The sequence below is a fragment of the Talpa occidentalis genome, unplaced genomic scaffold, assembly GCF_014898055.3.
Source record: "Talpa occidentalis isolate TD23 unplaced genomic scaffold, MPIMG_talOcc4v2.1 talOcc4.3, whole genome shotgun sequence".
Taxonomy (NCBI): domain Eukaryota; kingdom Metazoa; phylum Chordata; class Mammalia; order Eulipotyphla; family Talpidae; genus Talpa; species Talpa occidentalis.
Window position 1 is genome coordinate 36,084,777 of NW_023603184.1, and position 27,054 is coordinate 36,111,830.

Genomic DNA, 27,054 nt, shown 5'->3' on the forward strand with positions numbered 1-27,054 from the left:
ATAGAAATGGAGGGGATTATATAACCAAAAAATATCAGAGGAGTTAGACAAATAAGGGTTATTTCACTCATATGTATACTATGAGGAAACAAAGGAACACACAAAACTAAACTAAAACAAACCCTAAAAATGGACTACACAATGGGCTACCAGAAGGCGAGGCTGAACCCAGCAAAAGTGGGCGTGGAGCTCAATAGAATATGTGGTGGATTCTGGGTGCCTTGCTGGTGGGTGGGACATGCTAACATATACCTGAAGAGGTGTGAACCTGTATGCCAGAATCACAGACAGTGTTGTAAAATAATTAAAATTAAAATAAAGGAATGAGATCAGTCATTCAGCTCTAAAAAAACAAAGAAAAAAAGGATTTTTCATAGACTCAAAAGTTTAAGAGTTTCTAGAAAGTTTCACTCTATTTCAATGTGAGACTTAATTCATTCTCTTAATTACTGGACAGTTTCCACTATAGAGAACAATGTGTATAATCTTTTTATGGTGTCTGAGAGGTGAGACACTGGAATTATAGAGAGAGCTGAATTCTCTGCTATCCCAGGTGGCTACTGGACATGAGCAGTTTCTTTCTACATTTGTGATAGGTAAAAATAAACACATGTGAACTACACTTGAAAGTATCACAAAATGGGATTGGTGAAGGGAAGAAACAGCATTTATTAAGAACAATTTGGTCTCTGAACAGTGGTCTTTTGCTTTTTAAATTGTCAGCCTCTTATCACAATTCTCATTCCTTATTGCCCACAAATACTATTGACAATCTTGTTAGGATCACTCCCTCCAGAAGGATCAGGACTGGTTGGAAGAGAACAAGGGACTATGGTGATGGTGCACAGGTGAAACGGTGTGTGAACTTGACTGGGAAATCACACATTGTACAAATATGAAGAATGATGTAATACATACATAAAAAAATAAATCCTTAAAAAAAAGAAGGGATGCTGAAATGAAGAAAAAAGATTGCCTCCTCCTCTTAACTTTATCAAGTTTAATAAAGTGATGGATGGAATAGTAGGTTCCATCACAAATGTAGTTTCCATCATAGTACTTTATCAAAAGTATTCTTGCAACCCTAATGCAATTGAAACTGTTTTCCATTTATTAGTTATCAAAAGAGTTTGGAAAAATTTGCACATATTATAAAGTGACAGTGCCCCTCAAAAGTTAAGCAAACTTCTCAATACATTATTAACAAGTCATGGTGACAAATCAAAGTCCCCAACACAATAAGAGCACAGTTGGAGGCAATTTTAAAACAAAACTAATAAGTAATTTTCCATTCCTTCTATTGTTAGGGGGAAAAGGATGTCCTAAAGCTAATTCCATACAGGCTTTGTGGACTCCACCCCACCCCAGGCCAAAGCCAAAGACACTGGGAACTCCAAATCCCATCACCACCAAAGGGAAGGTGGCTGGGACCTGAGGGTGGGGTTAAGCAGCCAGGTGGATATAAAAGGCAGACACGTGGGCTTTGGGGGATCCCCATTTTGGCTCTCCGCCAGCTCGCAGAGTCTGGCCAGCTCTGAGAGTGACTTTGGGTTTCCAGGTCGTCGGATCGGGTAGGACGCATTAAAGACTTTATTTCCCTATTTTCTCCCTGAGTTGTACATTTTCCTTATTTCCTTTTCCCTTGTAAATAAACCTTTTATTAACCTTTGTGTGTGCCTGTAGTGGAGTATTCATAAGTCCCTTTCAAGCGCGCGGGTGAGGACCCACAGCCAGGAACCCGTTCAATATCGGGGCTGCACTATGATTTCACCTGCTTAACATTCAAGCTGTTTCATGCTTATTTTCCAGAGATGTCTGTCTTATTTCCCCACCTGCAGCTACCATCTTCTCAGCTGTAGTTTCCATTACACTGAGTCTTCAGTGCCGCCCCAGAAGCTGAAGGAGATCTGCATGAACATTACTTTGGCAGTCTCTCACAGGCCTGGCCCCTGTCGATGTGGGTTTTGATACTTGATACTCATTCTCTTTTCCAAGTAGCACCTCTTGATCATGAATGCCTTTTTCTTACTCTAAGTTGAGATTTGTGCCTGACTCATTGAATGTGCTCAACTAATGTTACTTAACTGACTGCTAGGAGGAGCCAAGGAGCTGTAGTTCTTTGTTATTTGGCAGTAAAGTTTAGGGTTAATAGCTTAGACTCTGGAGTTTGACTCAATGGTATTCTAATCCTAGCTGTTGGTTGTATAGGGATGAGCAAAATGCTTACTATGTCTAAGCAATCATTTTTCGTCTGAAAAAAGTAGCACTCACCTAATCTATAGATTCCTTGTGGAGAGTGAGCAGAATAATAAACATAAAATACCTAGTACACATTTGGATCCCAAAGACTTAGTTCCTTTTTATGAAAATATAAATGCATTTTTTTTACATTTTCCAAATATCTACAAAGTAATATCCAATCATACAGAACATATCAATGTCTACAAAAGAGAGGCTTGCCCATTTGAGAAATTCTGCATCCTGCATAAGACATCTTCATAATTTTGCCTAATGAATGGGGTTTGCAATCTTTGGGATCTCAACTTGGTGCTTAGTGAGAATGGGTGAATGTCATGTCAGAGACAGTAGTCTCCTTTGAGCTAGTGTGTCTTCCTGTTATTGAGCTCAGTTACCACCAAATCAAGAGCAAGTAATCTATTGCATATCCTCTTACTCTAAAACAGAGGCTTAATAGATTTCCCAGGACATTTCTCAACAACTTCTGATTTTTTACTTAGGGATAGTACTGTATTTATATACAGCACCGGCTTGCATTCCTGCTCAAACAGTACAAGGTAAAGGAAATCCTCCTGTCACACAATATGGCTTAAAATTACCTCAATTCTTTTACTGTTCTGTCATACCTAATCCACCCCACTTGCACGCTTACTCCACTTCACTGATAGATAATGGGGATCTCCTGTTAGACACCATATTTTAAGGTAACGCCATATGCACATCATACAAGCTAGGACTACCTGTGATGATAAAAAAAAAAAAATCTCTATTTTGCTTTTTGCCTAAACTCTGTCTCTCTTCTGTGAGAACATTCGGACAATGCCATGGCGGATCTCCTTGGTCTTAATGCTGTAGACAATGGGGTTGACAACAGGTGGAAAGAAGAGGTAGGCATTGGCCATCATAACGTGCAGTAAAGGGGACACATGATGTGCAAAACGGTGCACCATAGACAGGCCAATCATAGGCACATAGTAAGCGAGCACAGCACAGACATGTGAGCCACATGTGTTGAGTGCCTTCCTTCGTCCCTCTCCAGTGGTGATACTCAATACTGTGTGGAGTATGAGCCCATAGGAGACCACAATGAGCAGAGAATCTAACCCAAAAGTGGAAGTGACGATGAAAAGCCCATAGATATTATTGATAGTTATGTCTCCACAAGGCAGATGGATAAGGTTAGGGTGGAGGCAGTAGGAGTGGGAGAGCACATTATGGCCACAGAAGGGCAAGCGCCTTAAGAGCATGGGCAATGGAGCCATGAGTATAATGCTTTTCAGCCCGATGATAACTCCCGTGCTAAAGATGCGGGGCAGAGTTAGGATGGCTGTATAGCGCAGGGGACTATAGATGGCCACAAATCGGTCCACAGACATTGCCAGCAACACACCTGATTCCATAATGGAGAAAGAGTGAATGGAGACCATCTGGAGAAGGCATGCATCAAAAGTAATCTCAGTGTTGCCAAAAAGAAAGATGCCTAGTACTGTAGGCAGAGTGGATACAGAAACACCAACCTCAGCCAGTGCTAGCAAGGCAAGAAAGAGGTACATAGGCTGGTGTAGGGCAGCATCTGTTCTGATGACATGAAGAATGGTGCCATTCCCAAGGAAGATGATCGTGTAGACCAGGCAGAAGGGGATGGATATCCAGATGTGCTCTGCCTCCAGTCCTGGGATGCCAGCCAGAACAAACACTGTAGGTAAGAACTCCAAAGAATTATTGGAGCTCCTCATGTTGAAATCTCATCTCATAGGCTCAGTGACACCCTAAAAATTAGAAAAAAATTGATGAGATGACATCACAATGGAGAAAGACCTCTGGATCCTGAGAAAAAGGAAGATTAAAAACAAAGCTTAGAGGTTCAGATGATCAAAGGTCTTATGTTTAAATTTGACAGATGGTGTCATCAGGAAATTCCCAGTATTAAAGAAGTTATCATCTCCATCAGGAACAAGTTCAAGGCTCACAGAAAATTATTCTTCTAAATTGTGCACCTTGGATCTGCTGAGGGAGAAATGAATGCCTTGCCTGCCCTAGAAAGTTACAAAGACAGACATACATAGACATCTCAGCATAAGATATGAAATAACATCAGGAATTGATGGTCAGATCTATGTCAGGCAAATATTTAGACATAGTGAGACTTTAATGCTGAGGGAGTATTCTACCCTGATGATATCCACAACCGCTCAACTCACACCTCTTACAGACAAACTCTCTGATCCACCAAGGCTTCTTTCTAGTTCAGATACATTTCTGAATGCACTGCAGCATCACTGGAATCCTACACAGACTTTAAAGGAAAATTCTCCTTGGCAGAGGAACAAAGGTGAGGAAATGTTTTAAGCTGCACTGTCTGGTCCAGCACAGCAATAACAACAGAATTTTGAACCTACAGGGAAGGAAGCACCTCTGAATGCATTTTTCAACTCATCTGCACATACACACACATCTGCTCACATATTTGCACCTTCATATTCTCACACTTCCCAGAATCTTGTCTTGCATTCTTGCTGATGCACACTCTTCATTCAACCATTGCTGAAACTACAGGGATCTCACTATTGCATGTTGGTTATTAAGTTCTTCTTTGCTTTGCACATGTATGGCCAGCCACTTGCCAGACAGGACTCTGGCGACACAGAATCCTGACCCTATTCAGAAGGCACAACAAATCAGCAGAAAGAAGAGAATGCACTGCAGTTAACAGTGTATCGCAAATGGTCCAATGAAGAAAAGGGTACTTCATTTAAAAATAAATAATCTTTTTACAAAAGAAAAAACAAAGAATACTGAAGACTCTTTGAGCTATGAACTGAATGTTTTTGTGGTCCTCCAAAATTCACATGTTGAAACCTGATTCCCCATGTGAAAATCTTAAGAGGCAGGGCCATCAGGAAGTGATTAAATTATGAGGTGGTTGACATCACAAATGGGATTAGTGACTGTTTTAATAAAAAGGGCCCAGAAAAAACCCTTACCCCTTCCTCCCTAAGAGGGAACGGTGAAAGGACTGCCACCCATGGACCAGGAAAAAGATCTTTCCAGACACAGAATCTGCATCTTAATCTTAGACTTCTCTACTCCCAGAATGGTGAGAAATGATTTGCTGTTATTTAAAAAAAATACTGCATCCCTAGGAGTATTTGGAGGTAACTGCTCTGTGCAATATGGCTTTACCATCTTAAGTTAGTGACTCTTCGCTTCTTTTTTTACGGATAGATAATGCCTACCTCCCAATGTGGCTCTGCGTGTTTGGAATGAATCTTCAGCAACCAGGGAATATATTTATCCTCCACTTTTCTGCCTCCTGTTTCAGGCATTCTCAAAAGGAGTCATTAAAAGTCAGATTGACCTCAGATTTCTTTTAAGAATGATCATTCCTTGTTATTGGTTCACTAACCCTCAAGTCACATCTGGTACAGAAACACAGACATAGGACTGACCACTAAACAGATGGGCATAAAGAAAAGATATGCATTGCAGGACTAACCTATGATATTATGATGTTCTGGAATTCATGGCCTTGTTTTGTTCATCTGTCATCAAGTTTAAGAAAAACATCTTCTATCACCCAGTTTCAGGAAGTTAAGGAGGACTACTGACTAGGGACAAATCCAGAGGCTAATTGTGGGGTAGAGCTAGGACTCATGGAAACTGCTCTGAAGCTGCTTCCAAAGGCCAGGCTAAGAGTTCATGAACTTGAACACTCACCACAAGTGGACTTGACCCTGAGCATCCAGTGGGGCTGGGAGAACTCACTTCAGCAAGTTCCTGCCACCCTGACGCGGCATCTCCCCAGTCCTGGGATTGAGATGCTGCTTCCCTCTTTGTAAGTGATGAGTTCTGGGAAATGGAGGAACTGAGAGGGACTGTGGTTCTCTGGGGAGCAATTACCCAGGTCATTACATCCCCTATTCTCAATGTCCAGGGACCCATATGAGAAACAAGCAAGGGTATAGAGTTATTAGGTCTGTGAAATTATATGATGAAAATTTACATCTACTATGAGGATGAAATAATTGATGTGTATAAATTGCTTCGAAACACATCTGCCTAATAAAAAGTGTCCTATAAGAGTTTGTTAAGAGTTAACGTATCGTAGTTGTAACTATGATAAAACAGCTATATTCTGGACACATAATATGTTAATCTATTATGAGCACCAACTATCATTTTTATAAACATGCATTTAACAAGCAATGAATACAACAGAATTGTTGTATCCAGAACATCCAGTGTATTTAATAACAGGGGATGCCAAAAATCCAAGAGATTAAACTACTGTGAGAAAAAGTTCCAGATTGGGTTGGGAGCAGATAAAGGGGAGATTGATCACAAAGATATGATCCCTTCATAAGGTGACTAGAGAAAGCTAGTAGAAAGTGAACATTTCCAGTACCCAATGTTAAAGAGAATTAAAAACTGCTAAGTCAATGGGTTTTAATTATTGGTATTTCGATGATCTGTTGGCTAATTTTCTGATGGACAAGAGAAAAAAAATTGGCTTAAAAATTTATCGTGACCCATTACTAAGACTAAGGCTTTGAAAAATTTTCAGCACATATGCTTTTTGTGCTGCTACTTTAAAAAAAAGAGAGAGGAAACTGTGTAACCAGCAAGGAGATACTTTAAATATTATCTGCATGGATAGATTAGATCTAGATATATATGGGAAATGCGGAGAAAATGCAAGAACAAAATGAGACAGGTCTTTTTTATTTTGTTTTTATAAGTTTTATTGAAGTGATATGACATTATGTAAGTTTATGAATTGACACCTGTAGATGTTATATTAAATTCACCACTAAAATTCCAGTGGTGACTTAAAGTGAACAAATAAAGTGAGATAAATCTAGTCTGAATAAGAAAATGGGGGAATTTAGGAAATAAATATTTCCAATAAGAAAATGATCTATTACAGGTTAATGACAGAAGTACTTCCAACTGGCGATGAGGTCTAGGATATGGCCATGGAGTGAGAAATCAAAGAAGAATTTAATTAAATTTAATTTCAAATGAAAAGTAAAAGATGTGGTTTAAGATCGTCATATGACTAACACATTAACAGAGTAGAATTTGTGATGTTGGTATAATTTTTCTTCATATGTCAATGTCTATTGCAAACATTTAGCAAAAGTATACCCATAAAGGTTATTGACATTTTCCATTATAAACTGGGATTGTGTTCTGAGATTTTTCCTTTACAAAATTAATTATATAAATAATATTATATATATCTTACATAAATTTGCTTCATATCACACAATCACTATATATTTAATGATCTCCTCTGTCAACAAATACATAAAAATTAAGGTTTATTTTTACTAACTGTTCTTCTAAAATAAGTCCTACCAGAGATACCACACACCTTTCTCAGGAAGACACATTTCATATTACTGCAACTAAAGGAAAAGAAATGCCAATATTTCCATGAGGGATATTTGCATACAAATTTTTTCAGCTGTGCAACAACTTTTTTTTTTTTAAAGATTTATTTATTTATTTATACAAGCACTGGGTACAGTCAGAAGTGCGGGAGGGTGAGAGAATTCACCAGTCAGAGCGGAGAGCAGAGCAGGCAGTGTGCAACAACTTTTGTTCAAAACTCTTATTAAGAGGAGTATATTTTATATGAAAACACTGAGATGAAACTGCATTTTCCTAATAGAGGATATAATTTCTACTACCAAGTAATTTGGTTTTCAGGACCAGAGGGAGCACATCTCAGAAAAATGTGGAGGACTTCTGTCTGAATCAGCCATTAGGGAAGAGAGCAAGAGTTCTGATTCTTCCAGTGATGCAGGAATGCAGAAAATATTTTTTAGCTAAAATAAAAATAGAAGCGAGAGCCCTTGGCCAGGTAGAGAAAAGGCGCCCAGGAGCCACAAGAGGAGGTATAGTTCCTGAGGTCAGTTGGTACAAGACATTAATCTCTTTGCCAGTTCTGTTTTTTTTTTTTTTTTGTTTTTGTTTTTTTTAATTTATAGTTCCTTTTTAAATTTTGTTTGGGCTCTAAGTTTTAGTTTTGAATTTTGACGATGACCCTTAACAGAGTCTTCCTCTGGGTAATTTTTGACATTACCAAAAATGCTAGGTCTCATCAAAAGAGGAGATAGAATTTAAGCAAGAGAAGGTCAGCATTCTTAACCCACAACTCAAGTAAGAAATTCACCCATATTTCATGGAGGGTAGTGGAAGACAAATCGTGGGGCTCATGGAAAATAATGGCTTACATCAAAACTGTAAGTCATTGGCCTGATGTGGGCACTTCTTCAGTGTACCCATTGGGAACTTTAGCCCCAGGACTCAGCACTGGCCTTTCTGAGACCCAGGAGCTTGCTGATGGCGTGGCGGATCTCCTTGGTCTTAATACTGTATATGATTGGGTTGAGCATGGGAGGCACAAAGAGGTAGACGTTAGCCATAAGCAGGTGGACAGCAGGCGGGGCGTGCTTCCCAAAGCGGTGCACCAGGGACAGCCCCACCATGGGCACAAAGAATATCAACACAGCACAGAGGTGTGACGTACACGTTTGAAAGACTCGGAGCTGTTCCTCTCGGGAGGCCAGTTTTGCGACTGTGTGCAGGATGGCACCGTAGGACAGGGCAATGAGCACCAGGTCCAGCATCACAGTGAGCACCACCAGTGTCAGCCCGTACAGGTTGTTGAAAGTAGTATCTACGCAGGCCAAGTGTATCACTTCCTGGTGTAGACAGAAGGAATGGGAGAGGACTCGGTGCCCACAATAGGGGAAAGCTCTCAGGAGGAGAACAATGGGAACAAGCCCCACAGGACCCCGAAGGATGACAACCAGGCCTGCCCTGATCACTCGCTGACCAGTAATGATGACAGAGTACCGCAGGGGATGGCAAATGGCTACAAAGCGATCAAATGACATGACAAGGAGGACTGCAGACTCCATGAAGGAAAATGAGTGGATGCAGAACATCTGGATTTGGCAGCCTCCGAAGTAGATACCACGGGAATTAAACCAAAAGATTCCCATAGTGGTGGGCAAGGTGGAGACTGACAGTCCCAGATCAGTGAGGGCCAGCAAGGACAGTAGATAGTACATGGGTGTGTGCAGACGAGGGCTGGTCTTAATAAGCATCAGAATAAAACAATTGCCTGAAATGGCCACCAGGTACATGAAGAAAAAAGGGATGAAAATCCAGTGTTCAATGGTTTCTAGTCCAGGTAAGCCGGTGAGGTAGAGCATGGGGGTAAACTGAGTGATGTTGGATAAGAGCACTGGTTGAGGACTGAGGGGATTTAAGAATGGCATTCCTCAGGGACTGTGCTGAAAATAAATGGATATTTCTGGTTATCAATTCTTCAGTCTCACTTGCATTCACACCATATAAGCAGAATCATCATCATTATAATTGATTTCACTATTATCAGTGCCAGGCCCCTTGCTACCTGATTGAAATTGTCTTTGATAGCACCAACCTCACCAGGTTTTCCTCTAGATTTCTATTGTTACTGTTCTTTCTCGGGCCTCCTTTGCTTACTTCTCTTCAAAGCTCATCCCTTTAAATATAGCCGTTCTCATCGTTGGTAATTTTCTGGTCACACCTTCTTGTTCCTTCCGAGGAAGTAACATCACTCTTACAAGTTCACTTGTCACCCAAATACTGATAAATATCCAAATGGGTGACTTCATAACTTATCTTTTGTTTTTTTTTTTTCATTTCCAGACTCACAGAGAACACTACACTGAGCATGTAAAAAATTAGCTTATAATCACTTCACCTAAAAAGGATTTAACTCAATAGTAGAAATGTGGGCTTCCAAAATAAGCTGAGGAAGAAATATAAATTTGAAATATAATAGTATATAGGCTGGAGGAGGAAATCTAAGAAGTGAGTTTAGAGGGAAGTTTTAGTATTGAACCCTGGACAAATCTGACACTTAGAGATCAAAAAGATAAAGTTCCTATAAGACTAGCAGTTAGATAAGAAGAAAACCAGGAGAGTGTGGTCTTGTATGACTTGTAAGGGTGCTCAATCAATTATATGTGTTGCTAAGAGACCATGGTAATAAGGACTAAGAAGCTACCAAAGTTTTTGCAGTGAGAAAGTAATCACTGTCCTTGACAAGAACAGCAGCAGTGGAATGGTTAGGGATTTCATACAATTCAAGTGTGTTCAAGAGGGACAGAGAAAGAGAGAGAGGACAGAGGGACTAGGGCAAAGAGTAGGCCAAGCTGAAGGCCCATTTGAGGTTCATAAATTCAAAGTGCAGTCAGCAGCATTTAGGTACATTTTTAACATTTCATTTAGCTGCTCAAAGGCAGAAGAGAACTATCTAGAGAGGTGAATTTATAAGATTGAAGCTAGGGTAGCCTTGTATGACTAAAAGGTGTAGGCAGATGAGTGTTTACAACAATATAGTATGGAGACAAAACTGTATAAAAAGAAGGTGAAAACATGAAAAAAATTAGAGTGAAAATGGATCAGAATTGTAGAGTAAGAAATGGTACTAAGTTGCTGATTTAAGGTAAAGGTCATGATATTTGATGCGAGAAGGTCAGGGCCTGAGAATGCAACTTCTGATTGGATCAATGGAGGGCATATTGAAATCATTAAGAAAGTTTGGATCAGTGGTGGAAAGAGAAAAGTACATCAGTGCTAAAATTTTCAATGAGAAACATGTTGTGACTGGAAAGCGGCTAGTGGGTGCAGCAAGGAGGGAGAATGCTGATGGTGCTATTATGCAGTGAAAGAAGGGGGGTAAGGGGGGTAGTGTTTTATGATGTATCTCATGACAATGTCTTACTTTTAAACTCTTGGTATTCTCGATGTTTGTACCCGTCTAATTTTTAATGAATGCTCCTATTCAGTCCCTTCCAATCATTGCTCAAATGTTTTTGTTACTAAAGCACTCGTCTTACCTCATCTATTGCATTTGGTATCTTTCTGCTTATTACTATAAAAACAGTAGTAGTGGTAGTAGTAGTGGCAGTAGTATTGTTATAGGGCAGCCCCAATACAAAAGGGGTGCCTGACTGTGGGCCAACAGTATTAGTAGACTGGTGATCCTGAATATTCATCCCAAATGGATGTCAATTAAATTCAATAATAGTTCAAATACTGAGCAGATTATCTACTCTCTCCATACCTGATTTCCATCTAACTGTGCATTCTTATATTAGCAGTTAAACACTTTCCAATAATTCAAGACAACATTCTGAAACAGAAGTTTTATTTGACCTTATTATTCCCCCATATTTAATTTTTAACCATTAATTATTTTCTTCCTCCTAAATAGCCCCAAAATATATGCCTTTGCCACCACCTCTGTTTTCCTACATCTGCTTAATTCACCTCTTTGCCATTTAACATTTATAACTTGATATTCCTTCCCTTCATACATTCACCATTGCCATCATGAGGATTATCCTGAAAATGCTGACTCTGTGACTCAATGCATTACTCTTAGTCCTTTTAACAGCTCCTGTTTCACCACTATAAAGTTCAAATTAATAAAAGAGCTATGGGGATTGTTCCAATCTGTTAAGCCCATGCATGATTCAGACATTGCTTACACCACTACGTAGTCATGCGTATTTCTCAGAACTGGGAAACATTGAATCCCCACTTCACAGAGACTGAAACCACAGAGAAGGTAAATGACTCTCCCAAGGCCTCAGAGTGAGCTCATGTCAGAGAAGAGATTTGCACTCATGTATGCCTAATCCCTAAGGGTGTGGTCCTAGTACCAAGAAATACTCTGTCTTTAGTTAGCCCCTGCTTGTTTTGGCAGCTCCCCCACTCATTATTTTTCTGTTGCAGACAACAAGTCCACATTTTTCTTTCCACTGTTCTCCACACTGACCTTTCTTTCTTATATTCTTATGTTGCCTGTATCTTGCTTTCTTATTTTTCTGACCCACTGATATTTGCTGATCACGTAAGACAGCATGAATATTTCCTCTGGAGAGTCTCTTCTGACTTCCTTGAGTTAAGCATATATTTCTCTGCACTCACTAGCACACTTGCTGCAACTCTAAGGTATAACTTCACACACATACATTCTTTATATTTTTATTATATATGTGTAGGTGTATATTTATGTATAGCATATGTTACATATAAGTAAAATATGTATAAGTAAAAATAATATGGATAAGTGATTTTACTTGCATATACTTTATACAATAAAATACATATATTCATTATATACATATACACATATACTCTATATATTAAATATTTTCATGTTTTAATATAAAAGGTGTAAGTATAAATGCATACTGAAACATATTTATATTTATGTATTCATGCATATATTATTTTACATATTGTATATATAATAAATATTATTTATATACTATATATAGTCCTAGGTGTGTGTGAGTTTCTGTGTGTGCATTTATACTACACTTTTTTGCACTGACCAGACAAATTTTGTAGAATCCCAGAAAGGTGTATAACACGCAGTACATACAACTATCTGCTTTTGCATGAAAAACTAAGTGAGTGAATGAATGAATCCAATGCTCACCTCTTGTCCTAATTAGCTGTGCCTGGAGATTGATGTTGAGTTCTGTTTTCACTGACTGTGAGAAGAACGATAGGGAGAGGGAACTGGGGGAAATGAGTCTGCAGAGACCATGCAGGGCTGGTATTATTGCTCCTGAAAAGCAGCTTCTCCTGGAAATAGAGGAAGAAACGGGCATTTCTCCACGTCTCCATCAGCACGTAGTCACATCTCACCACAGTATAGCTGTAATATTCACAGCAGCGAGGATACAGATGAGACCTGAGGAGCAAAAACCTAAAAAGGGATTTTCACTATGCAGTGAGCAATTAGTTCTACTTTATCTGTAAGTCCTACATTTTCTTTTGTTTTTTTTTTTATTCAACACTTGCTTTTTTTTTTTTTAAGATGAATTGGTAGTGGAGGACCCATTTCTTTTGAGCAGGATAACGTACAAATCTGTGGAGCTATGCCTAAGGTCTGAGACTGAGGCCAGAAACCTCATTATTGAGCTAAGACTGTTACCGAAATGGTTCAATTCATCTGGAAGCACGCCAGTGATGCAAGGGTGAAGGAAGATTTGGGGAGGATGTGGGACATATACTTGATACTGAGACACAGGGCAAGCTAGGAATTATGCTGTTTTAGGGACAGTGCAGGAGGGGACCTGTGAAGAATTTAGGGAGGCTTCAGAGATAAGGACAACCAAGGGAAAGTAACCCATTCCACTAGGAAAAACAAACATCCCAGGACCAAGGACAACATTGTTAATGCTAGTCCTGGTTTCCTTCAGGTGGTAAAGGGAGGCAGAGATTGGAGAAATGGGAGAGTGGTTTAATTTATGGACACATTAGAAAGGCAGCTATTTAACTTCAATGCAGGGATGTCCACCCAGAGGACTGGGCCATAAAGATAAAGATGCAACAAATGGGGAAAGAGAAAGCTGTTAGATAAGGAATGTGAAGATCCCCCACTCAGTAGCAAATTAAGTGAGACAGAGGAGAACTAACCAATCACAAAGAGACTGGTGGAGCTTTAGAATAATGAGGGAAAGAAGGTATATATTCCCTGAGACACGACTCCACTTTGGCTTCCTTGCTCCTCCCAGGCCTGGTTTCCTGGCCTGGGAGTCCCACTTTATTTCTGTTCTTTTTCTCCTCAATAAACTTTTTCTTTCTATAAACAAACCTGCCTCTTCTCGCTTGCTTGCCTGAGCGTCTGCGAAGTTCCTGCTGCGGCTTCGTGAGACACCAACCTGTTGGGGTCTAGTGACTGGGGTTCAGTGCTGCCCTGCAGCCTGGGATCCATTCCTGGCTGGGAGACTAGGCCTGACAATTCCATTATCAATACTAGGGAAGGTACAAGGGGCTGTCTATATTAATACAAGCAGGTTGAAGACAAAATTTCCCTCCTGTGTTCATTAGTGCAGCACATAAAATGCACTGAATATATGTGCTGCATAAATACATGATCGCACATTCATAGAGAGGAAAGGGAAGACTGAATGTACCAGATAGGGGGCAGAAAGCAGTCCATGGGGACAGAGGGTTTATGCTTTTTACTGCCAGTGGGAGGCTGCTTTCCAGACAGAATGGGGGTGGGGGCGGGGCTGTAGGTCCTGGTCAGGAGAAGTGAGCTGTTTCCCCTGAATTTAGTAACAGAACACCACAGAAGGTGGTCTCTTCCCTTCTGGAGGGAGAACAGACCTGTTGTTCTCTTGGTTTCTGGTTTTGGGCAGACCCTGATACTCCCAAAGAACCAGCAATGGAAGAGAAAACAAGGAAAAGACAAACCAAATCAAACCCCCCTAGAAATTTGACTGTAGAATCGAGGTTACCAGAGGGGAAAGAGAGAAGGTAGGAATGATAGGGTCCAAAGGACTATGGTAGAGGACTATGGGTGCTTGGTGGTGAGGGTGATGTGGCAACACACATCTGAGGAGCTGTAATCGTGTACCTCCGAATCATACAGTGTTGTAAAACAATGTTACCTCAATTAAAAAAAAAACATAATAAAATGTTAAATTTAATTTTAAAAATGGAAGAGAATAAATAAATCCTTTTTATTAGCCTCTTCTCTTCCCACCACACACTCTTACACAAAAACCCTAACTGGAAGGGATTCTGCGGGATCCAGATTCCAAGGCTTTTTTACACGTGAGTGACTTGCCTAAGGTCATTCAAACATTTAGGGGCTGAGCCAGAATAGAAACTCAAACCTCCTCCTTTCAGAATTAGTATTTTCCTGGACACCTATCTGGACCTCCTGCCCTCCCCGAACTTTCTGTTTCCTCTCATATGACCTCCTAATAGCCACCCCTGAAATTCTGTTATAGGGCAGCAGTGGAGACTCACCAACAGTAGCTAATTTTAAAGAGGCGAAGCCAGGGGAATGTCGATAGAATAAAAGGAAGGGGATGAGGAGGATGGCCCCCAGGTCCATGGAAGGTGTCAAGGTTGGGCGGTCAGGGAAGGCTTTATCCTCCTTCCTCTGTGCATTTGCAACACCAAGGCTCCAACTGGGAAAATCTAAATACAAACAAATAGTCCCCAGGGCTCAGAGCCCTGTGGCTAGAACTTGCCTTTACTTATCTCTCATTCCCTGGGTTCACCTAAGGCTGAAGAGCCCTCAATTTATAAGATTCAGTCTCCAGGCTTTGGCTGTACTGCCTGCCTGGCTTTTTGGGGTTTTTTTCTGCTTGGTGAAAAAACTGATGTCTGTCACCTGCCACTTCATTCACTCCCTCCATTTGTTCATTAGAGCGGACCGACCGCTGGTTTGCAAGAGCGGCTGGATGTGTTAGATGGAGAAGGTTATCCATGCAACTTTCACACTGGCTTCTAAGTTGTTGATATTGTTTGAAGCTCAGCAATAACCACCACCCCATGTCTTCTATAGCTTGCACTCATTTCCACGCCCATTTCTGTATTTCCTTTTACAGTATCATTCATTTGCTCTTTACCTCTGGCAGTCACTGTATCATTCAGCCTAGAGGTCAGTCACATCAAAATCTTCTCTATACATTTATTCCCCTAATATATATGCAAGCCAGTGTCTCAACTTTTCCAAGACTCTGCAGGCAACTTTGTATGTGTGAGACAATCCTTTCCCAAATAAGCAATTTCCCCAGCATACACTTTTGTCTTGCCTTCTTCACTCAACTGAGCCAATTCTGTAGTGGAAGATGAGAAAAACCTGTGGGACAGAGATATGTTTGAGTCTGGTATGTTTTTTAGGGGCCCAGTGTATGTCATACATAAGGGACTCTTTACCCCAATCCATACCCAGCACTGGGCCAGGCTTAGTGGGTCTACGAGATCACCCCACAACACCGCAACAGCCAGGCTGTCGTTATCCTATATAGACACTAGAGGGAGTCTTCAACCAAAGATAAGCTTAAATTTAAAACTTGCCGGTTCCTTCTGCAGCCAGAAAGTGGACCTTTTCTTCTACTACCATCTTCCCAAGTCCTCTCTAGGACCTCCTACATAGCTCCAAGAACAGATGGCCAGTTCATTCCTCCTCTGAGAACAGCCTGCTGTCTGTCTTATGTGCACACAACAGACATACACAAACCCACATAAAGTCCTGAAATTAATGGAGGTAAAATTTTTCTCTTCTTTTTTCTCAGATTTTAAAGGTGGTAACTTCATAGGAAGCAGAGCTCTCTAAGTGACCTTGAGTCCTCACCCAGTCATCTTGACCACAATTTGGCTGCCTGACTTGGCTCAAACCAGACCTAAGTGAAACTTTGATTTGGGGTTCTCAGGATCTCCAGATTCACACTCTCAATTTGGGGGTCTCAGCCACAGAAAATGGCTCAGCTTGTTCTTTCCCTCATCTGAGGTCCAGGCCTGACCTGTTGGGTGAGACCTTTCCTGTGTGAACCACATTTTGTATTATGGGATAATGTGACACTTTCAGGTTAGAAAGATCCATCAAGTTTAGGGTTGCAGAAGAGGTCCTCCAGCCTGAGAGCCCTTAAGAAAATTTCATGTTGGAGTTTATCTTGTTCATTCCCTGCCTAACTGTATGTCTGTGTCTGTGTAAGCACAGAGGCTCTGAAATGTTTCCACAGTGGAAAGTTCTGCACCTTCCCACAGCGATTCTTTCAGAAAGCCTTCTCCCCTTGTGCCCTATTTTGCTCCAGTCTTTTTTTTTTCCAAAGATTTTTTTTAAGATTTATTTATTTATGCATAAAAGAGCTGGGGTATAGGCCAGAGATGCGGGGGTGAGAGGATTCACCAGAGACAGAGTGGGGAACAGAACAGGCAGACTGACTGAAATACACTGCTGAGGAGCAGTGGGCGAGTCAGGAGAAGTCTGCTGCGCCAAGTGGGTTGCTCCCTGGCCGGGGATTGAACCCATGCTGCAGAGGCTGTGGATTGCTTCATAGTGTGGTGCTTAACCCCTTGTACCACCAGGGAGGCCCTCTTTCCAGTCATTTTGAAGCTGAATGATATTTGGCCTCATATGGAAGTGCCTCATAAAGACCCTTTATGGGGAATCAAGAATCTACCCTACCTCCCCAGTTTGGGTTAAAGTCTCCCTGTCTTTCTGCCTTATTTCATTCACCTGTTCCTACTTCTAGTCTAACATGCTCAAAGAACTCAAAAACTTGTCTCACCAAAGCGGCTCTGACATTTCCCTCCTGATCTACATTTTCACAGGTCATATGAAAGAAGCAACCTCCCTTCGTCCTGTCTTTTTGTATTGAGTCCATGCCCACAGGTCTCTTAAGAGCACACTGCAGCTCACTGTACCATCCTTATGTTCTAGGAAGACTGTAAGGGCAGGACAGGACACAGTGCAGGTTTTCTGATCCCATGCAGACCGGGTAAAGGAGGAGTCAGAGTCCTTAGTGGGTTTTTGCAGGTCTTTTATTGGGGTTCACCAGGCATATGGCAGGCAGGGGTGCTGGCTGGGGGGCTGGGAGGCTGGCAGGCCTCCCAGCCCCCCAGCAAGTCTTCACTCTATCTGGGCTCTCTGGCGTTCGTTCTGCTGCTTCTCGGGTTCTCTTTCGGCTTTGGCTTCGGCTTCTACTGCTGCTGCTGGCGTCCCCGTGACGCCGCCCTTAAAAAAGCACAGTCTTAGCTCAGCTGAATCCCATCTACCTATGCCCACACCCTATTCCAGGTGCCCGCCATCAGGCATGCATTCAGGACAAGGATCCATCATCTATCCTGATGGCGGAAGGGCAGAAAAGCCTGACATTTTCTTTACCTTACACTGGAATATTTTCCAACAATGAAGAATTCATCCTTCTAGAAGACAACATGAAAGAACAAAAAATGCATAGAACTTCGACAGAATTCAACTTGGAAATTCAATGGATTGCTTGGCTGAATCCAAGCTGCGTGATTTTGAGTGATTTATCCTCTTCCAGTTTTGCAATTTTTTTTTTTCTCACATGGCCAAGCATTGTAACTTCTGACTCAAGACTTAAAGGTCCTCCAGTGTCTGGCTGGCTCACCTCCAGGGCCCCAGGGCCCCTGGCTTTCCTGTACCACTGCCAGGAGCCACAGCATGGCCACTCAGTTCCCACCTGGCTCGGCTGCAGTGCCTGCCTGACCAGATGGAGTCACTTTTATTTTTTAATTTTTTAAATTTATTTTTTGGAGTTGTTTTTAAACTCAGTTCACCTGACGGGAGGTGGTTGCCATTGGCCATCTAAGCCGAGTTCCAGATTAGCTCTGTAAACACCCAGCTTTGCAATCTTCAGTAAAATATGTTCATATGAATACATGACTCGGACAACAGTGAAGAGCATCATGTGTGATGGGGAAGCAATAATTACTGAAAATATTAAGGTAACTTATTTTTTGAGGTAACATTGGTTTACAAAGTAGTTATTTTTCTATTGAAATAGTACAAACTACTTCATATATACTTTCTTAGGAAGCCCGAGAAGGAGCCAAAAACTAACAGTGTTTCTGTCCTTCCTCATTTAGAGTAATAATGAAGAAGTGTAGAGGGTGAATTTACTTATCTAGGTTCGCAGGTTTTATGCTAAGTAGTCAGTGTAAAGGCTTAGATGTGGGGCCTCTGCCTTCCTGGCAGCATAAAAGGAAGGAGCTGGCCTTATCTCCTGGTGACAGTGGACCAGGCTCTTTCTAATTCTCTGTGTAAGTATGTAGGGTCATACCTGTCTCACACAGGCTTTCGATTATCACCTCTCCCACTGCTGAGGCTTAATTTCTTGGCTGACTTTAAAAAGATAATATACCACTTTTTGGGGCCCTGCCTTTATCCAGGTGCTGCCTTTATCCAGTTACTCCAATTTCTTCAGCTGGCCTCTGCCAGCATCTCAAACTACTTTTTGCAACCCTTGGCAACAGACATTACTGCAGAACCGTGCCCCAGCTTCTCACTTTTGGGAATGTGTCTGATATCTGGTACAAGAGCAATAATACTCTAATTGGGCAAAGAAGATACAATTTACAAAAAAATAGCATAACTGTAAGGAGGAACAGAAAAATTTAAACTCCAAGTGGTTTTAATGTACATTTCCTGTTATATAATTGAGCTCAATAATCAGATTTAAATATTATTAACAATATGACTGTAGGGTAAAGAAAATGTCAGGCTTTTCCGCCCTTCCACCATCAGGATAGATGATGGATCCTTGTCCTGAATGCATGCCTGATGGCGGGCACCTGGAATAGGGTGTGGGCATAGGTAGATGGGATTCAGCTGAGCTAAGACTGTGCTTTTTTAAGGGCGGCGTCACGGGGGGACGCCAGCAGCACCAGTAGCAGCAACCGCAGTAGCAGCAGTAGAAGCCGAAGCAGAAGCCGAGAAGCAGCAGAACGAACGCCAGAGAGTCCAGATAGAGTGAAGACTTGCTGGGGGTTGGGAGGCCTGCCAACCTCCCAGCCCCCCAGCCAGCACCCCTGCCTGCCATATGCCTGGTGAACCTCAAATAAAAAACCTGCAAAACTACTGAGGACTCTGACTCCTCCTTTACCCGGTCTGAATGGGATCAGAAAACCTGCACTGTGCCCAGTCCTGCCCTTACAATGACCTACTGACACATGTAAAACACTGCATCCAAAATTCAAAATGTACGTTTTTTCAAACACACATTAGAAAAAAAGAAACTGAATAAGTGGGTCTCATTAGCTAAACTTGTGAAGTTCAAAGGTCACAGATCGAACCGGTGCTGCCGAGGCTGTGGGCAGCTTCGCAACCCAGCGCTCAACAGCTGCGCCACCGGGGAGGCCCAAAAACTGGATTCTTGTTGGGGACTTAGGGAGGTTTGCCTGTTTTTGTTTTTTGTTTTTTTTTTTAACATATTTATTTAGTCCATTTAACTTTCCACTCACAATCTAACTTAGATTAACCAAGCAGAATACATAATTAGAATCCTAAAGATACAAAATGAGATCAACTATAAAGATTTGACTTTCAAGTAGATATGGAGGATATGGGTCTCCCTGGTGGTGCAAGGGGTTAAGCACCGCACTGTGAAGAAATCCGCAGCCTCTGCAGCACAAGTTCAATCCCCGGCTGCCCAGAGAGCAACCCACATGGCGCAGCAGACCTCTCCTGTCTCACCCGTTGCTCCGCTCAGCAGTGTATTTCAGTCAGTCTGCCTGTTCTGCTCCTCACTCTGTCTCTGGTGAATCCTCTCACCCCCTGCATCTCTGGCTTGTACCCCAGCTCTTGTGTGCATAAATAAATAAATATTTTTTAAAAAAGTAGCTATGGAGGATAAATGTCCTTCCATAGGTGACACTAGGACCCATTGGGTCCATAAGGACAAACTCTGAATCCTCCCACATAAAGCTGCCACCTGAGACTCTATTAAATCCTTATATTTTTTAGAGAAGATGCTCTCAGACCTTGGGGAGATTAATTAAGTGTTTCATCTCTATCACAGGAGGGGTTAAGATAGAGATGACTTTCTTAAGATCCCAATTGACTGGAAAAGGTACACCTCTAGGGAGATGTTTTCTTCATTAATAACCTCATTGACTGTGTATCTTAACAGACTTTGAGAAAGAGTCATGTTATGTGACTCTCAGGCAAGAACCAAGAATTGTGTTTCTTATTCCTAAAAACCAAGCTACTGTGAGTATGGGCAAACATCCAGCTAATGCAGGAAGAGGAACCTAGAAGTCTCTTCTATGAGCTGTGCAAAGAAAAGACAGGAGCAGAAATCAGGGAAGACTCTCTATAACCAAGAACTCTTGATGAAAGCACAGATCTCAATCTCAAATTGGTAGCATTGAGGGAATTTCTTAAAAGAGAAACTCTTAGCTGAAGCACTGTTAATAGTGATTCACTATTTGTGTTACATAGTCTTTTATAAGAAGGAATTCTTTACAAAATTGCCTTAGGAAATGCAGTTAAAGGAGAACACTCTTGAGTGGCCAGAGAAATAAGGGGGAGGATGTTTTAGTCAGAGCATAGAAAAGCAGGAGGAGTTGTGTGGAAGTGTAAATAGAGTGATTGAAAAATAACTATCACTCAGTCTATTTTTAATAAGCAGTTAATTATTGTTTTTTACTTGTGGGGATAGAATATGGAGAATGACAAATGATGCCAACAATTTTCCATCCCTTAGTTCAAGTCAAGAGAAGCACTACTGTCTCATGTCTGGTTGTCTTCACTCTCTGTGACCTCCTCGCTACAGTTTGATCTCAACTGCACAGGTACAGGGCAAAAGACACTTTTCTTTAGGAGCATCTTAAGGGTGGTGGCTTACACTGGCAAAATAAATTCAAAGAGCATATTTGAATGAGAATGTCTTTTTAATTTGATGTATTTTGTCCAAAAAAAACAAACAAACAAAAAAAAACACAACCCAGCTTGGAAAATCTCTTTCAATATGTGGCAAGAAAAAAAGTGTGGCATGCATTTGCTCCAATGAAGCCATATTTACTGAGGACTCTTGATTTTTCCCACGAGTAAATATATGTATTTATATCTCTCTCACACTCCCCATTTTGAGTATGACCTTGCCATTCTCCCAATTGCTCAATGCAGAAATGTAGAGTCAATCTTCTATTTTTCTTTCATTTCCATTTCCAAAAAAACAGCAAGACTTGGTACTACTCAAAAATGTATCCTTATCTGTTTACGTTTTCTGTTTCTCTGACACTCTCCTAGTGAAAATCACCGTCATTCCTCATCTGAGTGATTTCAATAGTTTTCTCACTATTCTCCTTTTGTTTTAGTTTATCCATGATTTACACAGGTAGCTCAAGTCATTATTTTAAAATATAAATCAGAATATATCCTAATGCTTCTCCTCTGAGATTATTTTTAAATTCCTGATTCTCTCCTCCGTCACCTTTGAAGTAAAATCAAAGTTCCTGTTGCTACCTCCAAGTCTTTATGAGGCCAGACCACAGCCTGGGCCTCAAGGCCTCTGACGTTACCCACGATCCTGCCGTCCTCGCTCACCAAGTGTCAGACACACTGATTTTCCCTTCTCAAGGAATGGATCTTCCTCTGGCTCTTCTCTTCCCTCTTAATTGGGTCTTAGTTTACATGTCACTTCCTTAGAGACGTAGTCCCAGATCCCTCACCTACTACACTAACTTGAATTTACTGCCGTCCCAATCAGTATCTATTAAATAATGCTGTTTTATTTTAAATTGCACTTATACTTACATTTTCTTATTTATTTCCTAGCTTATCATATAGTTTATAGAATTTAAGACTTTGTCTTTTAACCATTTAATTCCAGTGTTTAAAATGTCATGCCTTTATCATAGTGGGTGTTCAAAAAATATTGGGTGAATTAATGTACATGTATGTATGTGTGTGTGTATGATAGGCATGTGTATGTGTGTAGTAGGTGTATATATGTAATGCATATATATGTGTGTCGTTGGGTTCTTTGTTAGGTAATGAACAAGGAAAATAAAACAAAAAAAATAGTAAAATATTCTTAAAGGCTTTATCTCTGCTCTCCACTAACAGAAAGCTCTGTTTAGGCAGCACTGAGCTCTCATCTAATTGGATAGAAAAATTTCAATAACTTATGTCTATATATAAAAGGAAGGAAATAAAAACATAGTTGTTTAAATACAAATAAAGAACCTGAAAGTTTCTGGGAAGACATCATAGTGAGTCTAGAGAAAAAAAAAATAGGGAAAGAAAAAGAAACTATGTAGAAATAAGAGAAGATAAAATTTTCAATCAGGAAGACAAACTCTGTTATGAGCTCTGTTCTTTGAATAGTGTTTCCTCCTCATATCTATCTGCCCATTAACAACAGCGGTGGTGGCACAAGTCTTCCCATATCTTTTGTCTTAGATGCCTGGGACTTGTTGCTACAATAATTCAGAGAAATCATAGAACATGCAAGACACAGTGGGTTAGGAATCACTGCTGTGAAGGCAATAACAGTATTAGGAATTGCATTTTGGTAAAGTTGGGCTGCGTTTCTTTAATTCTTCTGACTATGTGGATTCTTTTGTGAAGTCTTCATAGTTGATGGGAATGATTTCTAAGTCCTAATGTGCATTGGAAATATCCCGGAGAGCATGTAAAAGTTCAGATGACCAAATGAAACTCAAAGAATATGACTAAGTAAGAAATTGTCCCCAGAATATATAGCTAAGAACACAAAAGATATAGCTTGTCCTAAGAAAAAGCTTTTTTTAGAAAAAATTTATTTATTCATATAAGAGCTGGGGCACAGACCAGAGATGCAGGGGGTGAGAGGATTCACCAGAGACATAGTGGGGAACAGAATGGGCAGACTGACTGAAATACACTGCTAAGGAGAGCAATGGGCGAGACAGGAGAGGTTTGCTGCGCCATGTGGATTGCTCCCTGGCTAGCCGGGAATCGAACTTGTGCTGCAGAGGCTGCGGGTTGTTTCATAGTGTGGTGCTTAACCCCTGTGCCACCGGGGAGTCTAAGAAAATGCTTTGAAAATGCCTTCTAAGTAAATGCTTTGAAAAATGATGGCTTATATTGATACCATTATTACCTCTAAGACAGAATGCTGAAATGATATAGTTGGAGCAGTACCTTGAAAGTGGATCTGCATTTTGTGACAATAACCAAGAAAAAGACTTGCCTTCTGGATAAACCAAACATGTGGCCCAATGACAGTTCCAATTTCTTCCTGTTGACTGGCTTTCCTGGCTTGGAGGCTGCTCACCACTGGATTTCCACACCCTTCTTTTTCATCTACATCACTGTCCTCCTTGGCAATGGCACCCTCCTCATTCTCATTAAGGAGGATCACAATCTTCATGAGCCTATGTACTACTTCCTGGCCATGCTGGCAGCCACAGACCTAGGACTGACCTTGACCACACTGCCCACGGTGCTGGGAGTCCTCTGGTTGAATCATAGGGAAATTGAGAGAGTAGCCTGCTTTTCTCAAGCCTACTTTATACACTCACTTTCCTTTGTAGAGTCTGGTGTTCTGCTCACTATGTCCTATGATCGTTTTATTGCCATCCGCAACCCCCTAAGATACACTTCTATACTCACAAACGCTCGAGTGGTGAAAATTGGGTTGGGTGTTGTGATGAGGGGATTTGTATCTGTCGTACCACCAATATTGCCCCTCTATTTTTTCCCATATTGTCATTCCCACATCCTTTCTCATGCCTTCTGCCTCCACCAGGATGTCATCAAATTGGCCTGTGCTGATATCACCTTCAATCGCCTCTATCCTGTTGTTCTTGTTGGGCTTATATTTGTGCTGGATTCCCTGATCATCCTCATCTCCTATGTGTCGATACTTAAGAGTGTCCTGAGCATTGCCTCCAGAGAGGAGAGGGCCAAGGCCTTGAACACCTGTGTTTCCCATATCTGCTGTGTCCTGGTTTTCTATGTCACAGTTATTGGATTGTCCCTGATCCATAGGTTTGGGAAGCATGTTCCACATATTGTCCATCTCATCATGAGCTATGTCTACTTTCTCTTCCCTCCATTAATGAATCCTATAATTTATAGTATTAAGACGAAACAGATACGGACTGGTATTCTTCGCCTTTTTGCTGCCCATAGAGTTGGAACCTGATCTCTGACCAGCATAGTTCCTCACACAGATTGTGAGAAGCCTGGTCTTTTGAAGAGAAGTAAACAAGTCTCCTATCAACCACATATGATCAGATCTCCCAGTAAAATCTCCCAGTTGGAACCACCAATTGCTCTAAGTTATGTTTTCAAACTCAGTTTGTGGCTTAATTTTGTTTGTGCAATTATTTTCTTAATTATTGTACTGGAATGCATCTGTCAGTTTGTGACTCAATTTATGTGATAATATCTTACAGGGGAATCCAATATATGAAGCCCAGAAATCTCGTTTTTTTTCCTGTTGTGTCAATAAATTTAGTTTCAAAAGGATTGAACTTGTAAAAAGGGAGTAATTATAAGTTTTATTCATTTATTTCTTCTTGTCATTCCACTGGTTCCAAGTAACTCAGTCTGAACACTAAATTGTGAATGTGAGCATGAGTATGTGTATAATGATAAGTTATGTTTGATTTCCAATTATTTATGAAACCAAATATGTATTTTTCAACATCTCCTACTCTGTCCATGACTTCTGTAATTTATTTTATTCATAATAATATTTTGAGATAACTATTATTATTGTTGTTATTACTATCATTACTGTCTAATAGATGGGGAATCTGAAAATAAGAAAAGCTAATTTTCTCATCCTAGGACATAATACTTATAAATGGTGTAGTTATGGTTTAAATCCATATTTTCTAAGGCCAGTTTAAGCTGTCCACTGAATTTAGTGGATTCCAATGGAATATTCTATCTTTAGTGTTCTCTGTTTTCTGCCTGTGTTCTATCATATTTATAGATGCAGCTTCTAACCCCTACTCTTCATATTTCTTCTTCTACTACTTCAAATTGTTGTTCCTTATAAGGGGTGATATTCTCTATTAAATCTCCAAACCTCTACTCCTGCCAAAGAGGTAGTCAAGATATTTTCTAGGATTTAAAAAATTCTAAAAATTTACATAGACTTTACATGCTTTATAATGTACCACACTGTACTGAGTTTGAGTTAGGAAATGAAAGGCAGAAATCAGTTTCAAAAATAATCAGAAAAGAAATGAGTATCTGTACAGGCAGGATGGGCACTGAGGAGGTTTTCTGATCCGGCAGATGGGTAAAGAAGAGTCTTGGAGCCTTCAGTGGGTTCTCAGGCTTTTGTTGAGCTTCTTTACGTGTAGTGTGGCAAACAAGTACATGGCATGCAGGGGTGCCAGGGGGCCAGGAGGCCAGTAGACCTCCAAGCCCTCAGCAAATCTTCACTCTGGGGCCTCCCTGGTGGCGCAGCGGTTGAGCGCTGGGTTCCGAAGCTGCCCACAGCCTCTGGGGCGCCGGTTCGATCCCGGGATGCTCCCCGGTCCCGCATGGCGCGCAGACCTCTCCTGCTGCCCGCTGCTCCCCTCAGCAGTGTACTTCGGTCCTTCTGCCTGCTCTGCTCCTCACTCTGGCTCTGGTGAATTCTCTCACCCTCCCGCGCTTCTGACTGTACCCAGTGCTTGTATAAATAAATAAATAAATAAATCTAAAAAAAACCTTCACTCTGGGCTTCTCTGGCTTCTTTCTCCCCTTCTCTCTCCTGCCTCTTCTGCTTCTGTTTCTCCTGGTGACTATATCTCAATACGCCTCCCATGGCTCACAGATATAAATAAGATAGTTTGCAACAATGTAACAACTCAGGGTGCCCCATCAGGCAGGGTCATGCTAATAGTGAGAGGGCAGAAAAGGCTGAAAAACCATTTACCCTACAGTATCATAGAAGTGCACTGAAAAGTATTGGTTTCATCTCATATGTAGCAGATCATTCCTGTTCTAAGTATAAAATAAATTCATGCTAGATGAAAGGGAGATGTGCTTGTCACCATGCTCGTCAAGCTGGCAGTGACTAGTGAAGAGGCAACATAAAAATGGATAAGATGAGATGGACCCTAAAGATGAAAGATATAAATGATATGACCTGTAGAGATTAATGTAGAATGTTGAATAGAGACAGATAATAGAAATCGAACTCCACAGAAAAGGAAAACTGATGACTATCAACATAGTCTTGCCTGACAAAGAGCAAAAATCTCTAGGAAAAGACTTCCCTGAATCTTCAGTGAAGGTATTTAGACTACCTAAACACTACCTCCTTATAAATCCTATAGTGTGGGAATAGAATTGAATTTAAGCTATGGAGCAGCAGCTAAATTCTAGAGTCAACGAATGGTAATCCCAGGGAGAGATATTTTAACTCAAAGAAGTAAGATACTTTTAATAATCTGACTCCCTAAATATCTTCCTGACCTCTATTCTGGTTAACACTGAGCTCTCTTTGACCCAGAAAGAGACAT

The 27,054-nt window shown here is 40.9% G+C and overlaps 3 protein-coding genes across 3 annotated transcripts; 1 reads left to right on the forward strand and 2 right to left on the reverse strand.

Moving 5' to 3' along the window:
• Nucleotides 1-3,020: 3,020 nt before the first annotated feature.
• Nucleotides 3,021-3,974, reverse strand: LOC119254647 (olfactory receptor 51J1). The gene has a single exon (XM_037521747.2). It carries the CDS (start codon nt 3,972-3,974, stop codon nt 3,021-3,023), a length of 954 nt encoding a protein of 317 aa, XP_037377644.2.
• Nucleotides 3,975-8,540: 4,566 nt separating this feature from the next.
• Nucleotides 8,541-9,533, reverse strand: LOC119254984 (olfactory receptor 51M1-like). Its single transcript, XM_037522007.1, has one exon. It carries the CDS (start codon nt 9,531-9,533, stop codon nt 8,541-8,543), a length of 993 nt encoding a protein of 330 aa, XP_037377904.1.
• Nucleotides 9,534-23,792: 14,259 nt separating this feature from the next.
• On the forward strand, nt 23,793-24,731 carry LOC119254648 (olfactory receptor 51B5-like). The gene has a single exon (XM_037521748.1). The coding sequence runs from the start codon at nt 23,793-23,795 to the stop codon at nt 24,729-24,731; it is 939 nt and encodes a 312-aa protein (XP_037377645.1).
• Nucleotides 24,732-27,054: the final 2,323 nt, after the last annotated feature.

Coding starts and splice junctions, on each gene's coding strand:
- LOC119254984 (XM_037522007.1), bottom strand. CDS start 9,533: ATGCCATTCTTAAATCCCCTCAGTCCTCAACCAGTGCTCTTATCCAAC.
- LOC119254647 (XM_037521747.2), bottom strand. CDS start 3,974: ATGAGGAGCTCCAATAATTCTTTGGAGTTCTTACCTACAGTGTTTGTT.
- LOC119254648 (XM_037521748.1), top strand. CDS start 23,793: ATGTGGCCCAATGACAGTTCCAATTTCTTCCTGTTGACTGGCTTTCCT.